At 45.7% G+C, this 12841-nt stretch overlaps 1 protein-coding gene across 8 annotated transcripts in view; it reads right to left on the bottom strand.

The window, feature by feature from the left end:
- The window catches only part of CDCA7L (cell division cycle associated 7 like), a 162643-nt gene that overhangs the window by 5767 nt on the left and 144035 nt on the right, over positions 1 to 12841 (bottom strand). For 5 of the 8 annotated variants that reach the window (XM_072964874.1, XM_072964875.1, XM_072964878.1 and 2 more), the window contains 5 exons: positions 8348 to 8488; positions 4949 to 5086; positions 1849 to 2217; positions 448 to 519; positions 164 to 334 (listed from right to left, as the gene is read on the bottom strand). In XM_072964874.1, coding sequence (XP_072820975.1) covers positions 164 to 334; positions 448 to 519; positions 1849 to 2217; positions 4949 to 5086; positions 8348 to 8488 — 891 coding nt within the window. Of the gene's footprint in view, positions 1 to 163; positions 335 to 447; positions 520 to 1848; positions 2218 to 4948; positions 5087 to 8347; positions 8492 to 12841 lie in introns of those variants that run through there. The other 3 variants (XM_072964879.1, XM_072964877.1, XM_031674247.2) reach the window with 3 other exon arrangements.

The following is a 12841-nucleotide window of genomic DNA, read 5'->3' as shown; positions in this document are numbered from 1 at the left end:
GCACTGGCAGCAGCTGGGAACTTGGCTGAAATGCAGATGCTCAGCTGCTGCAAACCAAGTCCGAACCTCAGCTCTTCTAACAAGCCCTGGGGTGCACTAAGATGAACGCTCACATGAGAGGACTCCTGCTTAGACATAAAGTGGTCTTATGGTCAGAAAATACCCCACTAATTGTCTTCCTTCTCCTGAAACTGTAAAACTCTTCTGCGAACTTGGCAGCGGAGACGGTGAAGTTCTCCAGGGCGAACTTCTCGGGGGGCCGTGCGCTCCGGGCCGGGTTTGTGCGCCGTGTGATCGGTCCCTCCGAGAAGGCCCGCCTCACTGTCTTCTTCTTCTGCAAACGAGAGCACACACAGACGCCACCAGGTGCTTTCTTGAATGAAAGCCTTCTGGCAATCAAGTGTCTAATCAGTACCGGAGTACATAATTATATGGCGTTCCACTTACAGAAGCTGAGTTCGGGGTTCTGACTGGGAAGAAATCTGGCATGGAGTTCAGTTCCGCCAGTAACTGAGCAAGCTGAAATTCAGAACAACAACAAAAAAAGATCTTACATAAATACTGCAAAGGCTGCTTCACCTAACACCTCATCACAAGGCTTCCATTTTGCAGCCACGAGAAACTTAACTAAAGTCATTGACAAAAGATCTCAACAGTTGTATTTTTAGCCTCACATGGAAAGATAATTATCTCCACAAGTGAGATTCTGACATCATCATAGGGTTAAAATCTAAGCCCGTTCCTCGTATCTAAGGATGTGACATGAGGAAACCGTCCCGGAAGGACCGAGGCCTAGAGCGTGAGGTTAGAATCATGACTGGGCCACTAATCAGCAGTGTAACCATGGAACACGCCACCTCACACACCTGAATCCAGTTTCATCTTGTTCAGAACAGAAAAGGCTCCGCTAGATCATTCTGACAGTCATCTTGAGCTCCAAAACCCTGACTAAGTTGGTTAACTTCTCATCAGTAAAAATAATTTATGAAAACATTCCCAAATACCCAAGAACACCAAATAACATGCCAATCAATTTAAATTAGGATTCGTTTTAGCTTTATATTTACACAAATGTTTATGGGGGCACTAAAAACTCATGAAGAACATAGTTCTTATTTTAAATATTCAGACAGATATAATGCTAAAAATGTCTGTCTTTGGATAAATTTCACCCTAAAGTGGGCTTTATATTTTCTTAAGTAACTTATTAGCCCTGTAATAAAATTGCATATGCAGTATCATTAAGTTTTAAAAGAAGTATAAAAAACACTAAAATACTAAAAGTGATTACATGAGTGTTAGTTATTTTTTAAATTTCTGTATATATAAAATTATGAAGCAAATAGCAGTTACTGGCCACACGTAGAAAAAGCAAGTAACACGAAGATTTCACCTTGTTCCATTAATTATTCTGGTGGAAACATTTTTAAGTGACCCAAAACTGCTCTGTTTTTTTTAAATACCTGGACCCCTTTCACTCCCTTGAGCTGATGTCCTGAAACACAGCAGTTAGGTTACAGGACGCCTGCCCGACCTGCACAGTGTAACCCCAAGTGGGCCTCATGACATCCAGTTACACACGGCTGCTTTCCGCGGGGAGCAGGCGCCCTCATCTCGGTTAAAACACCACTGCATGTTTGAACCTCAATTTGATAAACGATAAGTAGATCCTGGCACCGTGGAGGGAGCTAAAAGTGGTCCTGGAGGGTCTCTTTCTGTCCCCAAACCAGAGCTAATCAGTGACAACGGCTTGGGGTCCAGGAAAAGAGAAAGACCCCACAACACCCAGAGCACACTTCCTGCCCGAAGCCGGAGCCCCAGCAGCTGGGCTGGGCTGCGCGCCCTCACCATGGCCTTGTTCTCCTTGATGTTCATGGTTCTCCTCAGCAGGGCGTCCGAGCTCTCCTGGCCGTCGTCCTCAGACTCAGAGGCAGAATCTCCCCTCTCCTTCCCCTGTCTGCAGCTTGTCTTTCTTCCAAGAGTTGCTTTTTTACTGTCCTGTAAGCATGAGCCAGAAAACAGCGGCTCAGGAGAATTGTTCTTATCGGAATTTTTGGCCAGTTTCTTGCTGGGAAATTGAAAGGCTACTCGAAGGCCGATACTGCTTCTCCGAGGCCTGCTTCTTCTAGGTGTAGCCTTTTCTTCTTCCTCATCTTCCTCGTCCTCACTCACAAAGGATGCTTTACCACTGCTGTCACTCAAATCTGACTCCACGAGCTAACACAGAGAGAGAAAAAAAGGCATTGCCTTATCAAGGACCTTCAGAAACACATATGCCTAAAACCACACTATTTTAGGGGAAAAACGAATAGCTGAAAGTGTCCTATTAATAGTTCTTGCTGAATGGATCAGTTAAATGCTCAAGCAGTTTGCTGATGAACAAAATCAAAGAGCGGGCTACTGTCCACTCTGGCCCTGCCACACCCTGTGTTCATTCCAAGTATCAGGCTGGAAGCAAAACGCTGACAAGGTGGGGCTCCCCACCCCACCCTGCCCCAGCGGACCAGCCAAGCTGGCATATCTGGGAGCCAAATAATACAGAAATAGTCCAAGAAAGGAGTCTCTTCAGATAAAAATGGGGGAAATCTTGCCTCACACAGCAGGAACAGAACTCAGGAGTAAAAGGAACCTTATCCCTAGGGCACGAGGGGTCCTTTCTCAAGGGGAGCCCCTCCCTCCTCTGTAACCCGCAGTCACATGGTGAAGTCAGGCAGGCAGCATGGCTGGGGGCCACAGCCCCCATTCAGTCAGCTGTACCAACTATCAGCCCCCATTTTCAAACTCCACTTGGTGTAGGTCTCCAGCATTAAAACATGACTTGGTTTTTACACATGAGAACACAGTAAGAAGGGAAGGCAAGACATTGGGGTGACAACCCAGTGACGGTGGGGGACATCTCAGATGCAAGGGACTCTTAGCAACAGCAGAGCTGGGTTTAAGTATTGAGATCAAAGTCATCGGTTGGGCGTCCTTCCTTGACCACAGGCTGGAAAGTTTAGGCTGGGAACCTCTATCAGGGGCTCCTGACAGCGGGGCTGCTGTGAGCATCATCAGGAACAGCACCAGGAGGGGCCCAGGATTCAGTAAATGATTCCGTTTCCTCAGTGACCACCAAATTAAAAGCTGCACTCAAAAATACAGTGTAAGAAGAGGGGGAAAAGCAGGGACTTCCCAAGCCTTCGTGTCTGTTATCAATCCACAAAGCAAATGAAGCAGAGTAAGAGTATACTGTACTGATTTATCCACCTGTCTTAATATCCTGAACTTTCCATGTTAGTAGCTTTGGGAATTCAAAATGATGGGCTGCAGGGGAATCTGTGTCAGAAGACACTGCTGGAGAACCTCAGAAGAAGTATCTCCCCTGACAGGCTCTCCTCACTTATCATAATCATCACCTAACCCACCTCTTTACCAAGGATGTGGAGCAGCTTACCCCAAGGGATGAAGTAGGGAAAAGAGCAACTGTAAACCCCAGTGGAGCCTGCAGGAAAGAACCAGGGCCAGACCACAGCTGTGGCTGTTTCACATCTGGCTAGACGACCACTAGACACCAACATACAGTCATACCCTACAACCAAGACGGTGGGCTCACCACCTCTCACTAGGGTGGGCAGGAGGGTGGGTGGGGAGACAACGACGCTTGTTTCCTCACTGAATTTTACAATCAAATATGCAGATGGAAGGACCTGCCCTGAGCTAGAAGTTATATCAGAGTCAACATAACACTTTACAACTCATCCCCTAAATGTACAGACTCTGAGGGGGAAAGAAAAGATTGGGGGTCATACTTTCCTATGCTGGAAACAAATTCTTGGAAGATCGCAACATTACTGAGCTAAAGAGCAGCAGATAAATAAGTCAGTTAAGAGTAGATGATACCCATTAGGGTTTGGAAGGATCTCAGTGTTCGCTCTGGCAAGAAACTGGAGACTTGCTGGCCAGAACACACGAACTGCCATGCAAATGGCTTCGGTAAAGAAAGCCTAGGGGGGTGGGGGGCAGCGCCTACAGGTTGGCACAGCTCCACACTGCTATTCACAGAACAAAAATCACCATCAAGCAGGGCAGCCTGCCATTAGGGCTTTTGGGCCTTAACGGCCCCCCAGGATACGGTGAGGGACAAAGCAGCCCTACTGCTTATAGCTCTACTTTACCCGTCTACACAAATTCCACGCCGGAAGTGGCTCCTCAGGAGCTCCTGAACATGAAGAGGCTCAGCCTCTCAGCCCTTTATCTTGATACTGAAGGAGGAAGTGGTGAGTTGATGTAGAGATAAATGTATGTTATTTTTCAGTTTGTAGAAAACATTTTTATGCCCTCTACCACTCAAATCCAAAGGCTGTTCTTCAAAGTTACTCTGGGATCCAAATCCTAGTGGGCAGTAAACTGGCCTAAACACACGGAATAAATGGAAGAGCTCAACCACCAGCTGTCCGGGTAGCACAGGGCTGAGGGCACCCTGCCCGCAGGAACCAGGCAGGCCCAGGCCGTCTGCATCACTACGTAACAGGTCAGCACAGAGCTCAGGTCTGCACCACAGCTACATTTCTGCCAAATTCACTTCAAACTGGAGAGCTTGACTTTGCACCCAACAAGAACTGACTGTCAGGAACTTGTTACTCCCAGATAGACCCTCCTCTTTTCAGATAAAAGAGGTTCAAGAAAGTCTGAAATACAATCTTTGATAAGGACAATAAGGGACACCTGGGATATACTCCCTCAACTCCCAAGGCACACAGGGAAGACACCTGGGCTTTCTCTAAGAGAATGATGGACTGGTGGACCAGGGATTCGCCTCAGAATAGCAATTTTTACATTTTTTGTTAACTGGCTTCTAAGCTGAACACATAAAAAGTTAAATATTTTCATCTGTCAAATGACTTCTTTCAAGTAAAAACACAGAACTAAAAATATTACAGCCCACACCCCTCGTGTTGGTAATTATTACCATTACTTCTGGGTTACTGTTAACATTCAGATCACTCTGCGTAAATCCTTCAAAATCCTCTGTCTCTGAGTCAGTGTCCTCTATAAAAATTCTTCTCAGCTCTTCTGTGAAGTATTTGGAATGGAAGCGCACATCCTGCTGAATTAAAAACACACACGTCAGGGGGAAGAGAGAAGCACAGAGGTTCCCCGGGGCTGGGGGCAAGGGGGGGGTTCCTGTGCAATGGGCACAGAGTCTCCGTGTCAGACGATACAAACATTGTGGAACTAGACACTGGTGATAGCCGCCAAGGCTTGTGAATGTACTTAACATCACTTAACGTTTCACAGGCAAGAAACTGGGGATATACCTGCACGTAAAAATGGTTAAAATGGTCAATTTTCTGTTATGTATATTTTACCACAGTAAAACACATTTATACATATTTTCTAAAGCTTACAGAAATTTAGACCCACAAATTGAACAATTTCAAAAAAATCAGAACGTCCACAGCGTCCATCAGCTTCTTGTGTGACCCGCAAGTGTTGATGGAACTCAGTTTCTCCTGCAGGGCGTCCCAGCAGGAACGTCTGCTCTCACACAGAACCAAACACACAGGGACGAAGACGTGGGGAGAGGCCCCCCATCACCCCCACGTGCTGGCTCTCCCTCCTCACAGACATCCCAAGCCATCTCCTCCAAGGGGAGCAATTCTCATGCACAGACAGCAAGCTTCCCCGGAGGAAAGGGCTGGAGACTTCCACTCCCTCCCCGCCCACTGCTGAGGAGACACAGTTGCTCCCCCACTGGCTCCCACTGGATGGGATGGATGGAAAAGCTGCAGCCCTCCCACCCCCAGGAGTCCCCCCACAGGAGGCGAGAGGCCAGCCACCACCGCAGGGAGCAAGTGAGCCCAAGGAAAGAGATCATATGGCTGCTCTTAGAAAGATACTTTCCAATAATGACTTTTTCTTTTGAACTAATAAAAATAAATGGCATACTTGGAAGAAAGGAGAGGAGAAAGCAAGAACTGTCCTACAGAAAGGAGAGCCACGAATCAGCCTCCTCCAAGCTGGCAGCCAGGCCTGGAGTCCGTGTTCACAGCTGCCGTTGACGTCTCTCCCTCCCACACCCGATATAGCAGTGACCCCTCATCACACCACATTTGGTTGGAGAATCTTTATCTCCCCCCGCCTTGCCTTTCCCTGACTTTAATTATATCCTTCTTCGAGCTCAGATAATCTCTGGAGAAAAATAGATATAATAGACGAGTGGAAAAACTTCTAGGGGGATACAGAAAGAAATGTCTACATCCAGCATTTTTTTAAGCTTAGAAATGTCTCCTATGAATTATTATGGGTAATTGGAGTGAGTGTGCTCAGAGCTGAATTACTTTGTTCCTTTGTTGATAGATGTGGTGCAGCTGCTTAAAAAGAATACACAAAAGGGAAGTTTCTTTGAAGTGAAATTCAGATTGTGTTTCAGGGAGACCCAGCGTCGGCACTGGCGCACACACTGTGCAAGTTCACGCGGCTTCTCTCGGCTGGTTAAAATGGACCACGGGCGTGTGGGGTCGGGGAGGGGTGGGGGAGCAGCAGGCCAGGGTTTACTACGAGGGACGAATGGTGCACGGTTGGCTCCCAAGGAAACCCATCCTGAACCTGCTCCCTCCGAGGGCAGGAAACATCTGGCTCACAGAGCCCTGCGCCGGCCATGTGTGCATTTCATCCTCTCCCCAAGTCCCTGCTGGGGGCCCTACGAGAACAGAACATGTCTTGGAGTAGCAAGTTCCAAGCTGCCAGTCCTCTGGCTCTGCCTGTGCTTTGAGCTGGCCTCACAGGGCAGCAGTCAGCCTGGGAGAGATCAGCATCTTTGGTGGCCAGTTCTGATGGAGAAAAACAACTCAGCCACAGTCCTCAACCAAGGCCTGAGCTTTTATTCTCCTTATTTCACCTGGTGTAAAAAATCATCTTTGATAGGGGCCTGTGCAAAGCAAATGCTGAGTCCACACAGCCTCCTGCATTCTGGGTTACAGCCCTCACACAGCTCTTCGCTCTCTGGAATCTGGCACTGCTCAGAACACTCCTCACGGTGGACCCAACAGGCTCTACTCCCCCCCTCACCCCTCACTGCCTGACCACACTCGCACGGAGGGACTGGTGGTTTCTGAGTAAGGGAGGAAGGTGACCAGAACTCAGCTCTACAGCTGAGGCAAGGGCTGTGAGAACCATGGGAGCAGAAGAGAGAAGAGAAGGGAAGGAATGGAGGTAAGAATGGGGCAGAAGATTCATCAATTCCTGCCAGGGAGTTGAGGAGATGGGGAAGGAGCAGGAGGGGTTGAGAACTCCAAAGATGGAGCTAGCGATGGGGAAGCCAGACAACCAGGGGAGGCAACACGGTGAGTTTCAGATCTACCTCAAACAATCAGGACAGATCCAAGCGGCTGTCAGAAGTACATCTGGGGCTGGAGAGAAGAGCCGAGCCATACAGAACTAGGAGGGAATGGATGATACCACGCCGGTCACGGAGATCTTTACAGTGTAAAGGGCTGAAGACAAATCTTGGAGAACATCCATACATGGGGACAGGCCGTAGACAGGATGACAAAGAACAAAACGTGTAAGAGAGAGAGAGAGAGAGGGGAGTGGGAGCAGGTGGCTGACGGGGTCAAACACTGCAGAAGCCTCCAGTAAGGCGAGGACTCCACACACGGCCATCAGGCTGGCTCTTCACTCACATAATAACTACTTCCTGTCCTCTCCTTGCGCAGTGTAAGGTGGGTGGGTTGAATTTACAGTTTTTAAGAGGCCGTGTTGCAGAGGGAATGAGGAATTCTGAGGGCCACAATGAACTCAGAGGAAAATGCTACGAAGACTGGATATTCTGACTGGTCATGCTCTTGCCAAGGCCCAACATAAACCTCCAGCAATCTACCTCTCAGAGGGCTGCAATTCATGTTTGCCACAGATCAAAGTAAGTAAAGACAGAATAACACTGTCCCCAGCAATTCCCAGAGTGCGGTGTGGGCAGAGCCAGGCTGCAGGAGCACAGAGGCGCAGTGTCTCAGGGTAACCATGCAGCCCCCGGCACTATCACCGCGGGGCCAGCCCTCCCCTGCCAGCTGCGTGAGAGCCTTGCTACAGCCTCACCCCCGAGGGGGCAGAAGAGAATGGATTTGATCATGTGAGGTCTTCTTTATGGAAAAAAAAATTATCGTACACAGAAAGGATTTGAATAGCAAAACTGAGCAAGGTACTCTCACTAGTTTCCTTGAAACATGATGACATAACATAACACTAATAAAATGCTCAGCAGTGAACTGACATCACCAATCACAGACCATGTTCCAATAAAAGGATATCCAAACCAAGATCCAGGATCCCAGATGGACGCGCCTTCCTTGAGAGAAGGTATCCATACCTGCTTCCCCGACTCCAGGGAGTCAAAACTATCACAGCTCTCCTCTGATGAGAGGGTTTCCATGGGAACATCGTCTCGGAATCCGACAAACTCTTCATCATCACTGGGGGCGTTAAAGATGTCAGCCACTTCTTTAGGGATCTGCTTTGGATTGAAAAAAGAATTATCAAACCAAGGGCCATTAGGATCAGTTAGGGAAAGTTTCTAGAGAAGTAGGAATTACCATCCTGTAAGTTTATCAGTTTGCCATGGTTGCCCAGAAGACCCCGAAAACCCTGAGCAAAGTACCTCAGCTGATACCTCAAGGGAAGGGGTGGAAGAGGACAGAACTCCTTTCTCAAATTCTAGGGGTATATTCTCTGTCACAGGGAATGTCAAGGCCTAGATAAAAGCCATTTTTGATCTCTTGGAAAAAAAATAAGAAAATAGACCATTGGTGTCTGAGAAATCAATGATCTAATTTTCTCCTATAGTGCATGTGTCTCTGAATGTCATCCATGTCAAAAAGATTCCTTAAGATAGTACTAAGCTCCTCTTTTAATTCCCACCTATAGTTCTTTATTCTTCTGTTCTTTGTTACATGAAAATTCACACAAAGAAATAGAGCTTTCCTTCTTTTCTATATCCTGAATCAATCGAACCAGTTTAAAGTTAATTCTATTAAATGCTATTACAGGCAATTATTCCCAGAGAGAATGTTGTCAGCACACTTAATGTAACAAATATGTACCTATCTGCTGAGAACTCATTCTTGTATGCTGACAACCTTTTTGCACCCAACTCTCTATTTCAAAAAAGTTCAAACACACAGAAAGTTGAAAGAATAGCATGAACATCTGTATATGCTTCATCTGGAACCCCCATTTGCTTTTTTTTTTCCCCCATTTTTTTTCAACAAATACTAGGTTGAACCTTAGGTATTTGCTGATACCTGAATGTTTCCAGCCTAGGAAAACAGCGACGTAATATGAGGCAACCTAATCCACATGTTTAATTTGCAGACATTACACAGTTCACCCTAAAACACTTCAGCGCACACCTCCCAAGAGTAAGGACATCGTCCTACGGAACCGTGAAGCCATAATCATGGCTAAAATAACACTAATTCTATAATATCATTTGCTATGAGTCCATATTCAAATGTCTGCACTCTACCCAAAATGTCTTTCACAATTTTTAAGGGCAAAAGGGCTCTGTCCACTCAAGCATGGATCATGCACTGTATTTGACTGTTTATGACACTGTTTTTTGTCACTTTTCATAACGCTGACACTTTTCAGACGGCCCAAGACAAGTGCCTTGTAGAATGTCATCCATTCTGAGCTCATCTGATTGTTTTCTTGATAGGGTCAAGTTAAATATTACTGCAACAATTCTATACAAATGGCATGTACTTCTCAAGGCATCACAACAGGAGGCACAAATGTCAAGCTACCCCCTATTAATGAGCAGTATTTTTAAATTTAATTATAAAAGTTTCAACTATATTCGTAAGCAGATGGAACAGAACAGTATCATGAACACACAAGTGGGCTCCTGAGCAATTGTCTGTCCGTGGCTAATCTTGTTTCATCTGTATCCCTCCCCAACTGCCCTACTTCCAAATTAATTAAAAGCAATTGTAGACATAGTATCACTTCACTTCGTATTACCAGCAAATACACAGTCTGTATCTACAGTTACTACCAACTCGTTTTTTTAAACTCATGATTTATTTGGATTATGATCCAAATAAGGACCATACACAGGTCAATAGGTCTCAAGTCCTTTCTTCTGTCTCCTTCACGTTTAAATTTTTCTCGTGACTTATTTTTGAAGAAACTGGGTTATCTGACTGTAGAGTCTGCCGGAGTCTGGAAGGTTTTTTTGGCTTATGGTTTTTGCAGCCCCCAACGGACTCCTCCATCCCTTTGGGTTTCTTGTAATTTGGTAGTTAAATCTAGAGTCTCGGTCAGATTGAAGTTTGCTTCTTTTTGACCAGACTTCCTCATGAGCAGTGCTGCATCCTTGCCTCAGAAAGCCCACACGTCTGGTTGTCTTTTTAGTGGTGATGCTGTTTGATCACCAAGTTAACGTGGGACCTGTCAGATTTCTCCTTAGCAAAAACACCTTTACTCCTTTGTCCTTAACCAGTAATAATGAGGGTGATGCCTGAGGTTCTGTGACTATCCTTCTCCCTGCTAACTTTTCACTCAGTAGCTTCACTACCCACTGATAACTCTTTCCTGAATCAATTGCCATTTTAGAGGTTGCAAATCAGTGATTTTCAAATACTAACCATCCTCACACATTAGGTGGCAATATTCTGTAACACAGCATTGTCTTCCGGTCTCTCCCTCCCTCTTTCTTTCTCTCCTCTCTCTCACAGGTAGATTCTTGGCTTTTTGTGGGGTTTTTTTTTAAAGTGTTATAACCCATTACTGTGCCATTATTCTTTCTGATGCTCAAATTGGCCAAATTTGGCCACTCGGAGCTCCTTCAAGCCAGCTTCTGTGTCTTAATAGTCTTTGAGCACCTCCATGCTCTGTGACACAGCAGGACTGCCAAGCTGGCCCAGTACTTCACCTGCCCCAGATCGCAAATCAGCCACTTCTCCAAGGAGCCCTGGCATTTAGAAATCGAGATCTGAGGCCTAGGAGTGCTCCTGGATAGGTAATTCTCATTGCTTTGACTGGACAGAGCGAGGGTGTTTTAAACACCTTACATCTAAACTCACAGTAACATCTTGAATTCAAACCCAACACAACAGGATTCTTCCTCATCTGCATTAATCTCACATTAGTACTTCCCTTCCCCGACAGTGAAAACCCCGATTCCCAGTACTTCTCACGCACCTACCCATCTGCTTTATCCATAACACACACAAAACAATTTCACACCTGCCCCACTAACACCACTACCAGCATCACTGCCAATAACGAATCAAGTTCAAGGTTTCATTGGGGTTCCGTCTATCCTCCGAATGCAGTCCTGCTACATACTAGCCCTTTTCCCAGAGATAACCAGACTGCTGTACTTTATGTGCACTTCACGTTGCTTCATGTAGTGTATTAAAGAGATGCCCTTGAGGGTCGGGATTTTAATAAAACAATTTTTACTGCTACAATAAGATGTTCCCATGTGCAATGCATTTTCTTTTAAAACTGAGTGCACAGAAGTGAAGAATGCGATGACCACCAGGACAGTCTGGTGCCACTGCCTTGATTCATGCTAAGGACAAGCAGTTTTCTGCCTCTGCTTTGGCACCATCAGTGCAAATATCAACACGGCAAACAACATGGCAAAAAAGGGCAAATAACGTCTTAATATTAATATGACAATAACTCTGTCCTCATGGAACCCTAAAAGTGTTTTGGGGTTCCCCAGACAATACTCTAAATAACCACCACACCGGCAGACACAGAGGTGTGTATTCAAAAATTACTTGGATTGTTAGGAGTCTTTTTTCTGTGCACTGAATGAACTTTACAGTCCTGTTCATTTGACAGATCACTAATCCCTAATCTACTTATTTTTATCATGGTTTTAATGCTTCTTGTTTAAAAATGATTAGAAACTTAATGGTTCAACCAAAGAAAGGTTAACGTTTCTTTTTGAGACAGCACAAATCCAGAAACTGAATGCAAGATTAATGATGTCAGATGGTTAATTACAAACCATCTAATGAAATCACTCCAAGAGACAAACAGGGAGACACAGAATTAGAGTTCCACTAACAATAGGAAAAAAAAAAACCTATTAACATTTATGCTAAGCAGCAGCTCCTAAACAAAGCCTAACTCTGAGATGGTTCTTAGGAGAAAAATTTAAACTTTTCATAAGAAGGTAAATTTAACAGTATTTGGCACCCTGATCTTTTCAAAGTTATCTTTCGTTGTTGTTCAGCCAACAGAGCCAATACTCCAAGAAAATACGTGTACTAGAGAAACACATGATACTTAGGAAAGTGTAAGTATGTTAAGACCTCTTATAACAGCCAGCAAGTTCAGTCCCTGGAGTGGCACTTTCTGATTTATCACCATTCTGTGAATTACAGACCCCGCTGGCCTGGACGCCTGTTTTAACCTAATGGGTTAAAGGAGGAGGAGCACCCAATGCAGTAACTTACTGGAAGCACCAGTAAGAAATGGAGAGGCTGCCGATACAAATAAATTGCTTCCAGGGGCAACTGCATTAGTCCCCGGGCTATCGTTGTGGCCCCCAAGGCCTGCTTCTGCCCACTTCCTCCTTCTGACCTCTGCATCTGCTCCTGAGGGGCCAGTCAGGGACTACTGCTTAGGGACAAAAGGAGAGAACACACTTTCAAAAAAGCAAAACCCACTACCCATCCTTGGGGCGTACAGGGCTCTGTTTCTTGCTGCCTAACTTCAAAAAGCATTTAGAGAAGAGTTTCAGACAGTCGCCAAGTCCCAGGATTTAGCAAATCTCTGAAATATTCAAGTGTCTTCAGCGCAACACACTGTTCAACAGATGCAACAAAGATGGTAAGGCCTG

This window comes from Vicugna pacos, chromosome 7 (genome assembly GCF_048564905.1).
Source record: "Vicugna pacos chromosome 7, VicPac4, whole genome shotgun sequence".
NCBI lineage: Eukaryota > Metazoa > Chordata > Mammalia > Artiodactyla > Camelidae > Vicugna > Vicugna pacos.
The sequence above is the reverse complement of the archived record's forward strand: the minus strand, read 5'-3'. Positions and strand labels throughout refer to the sequence as shown.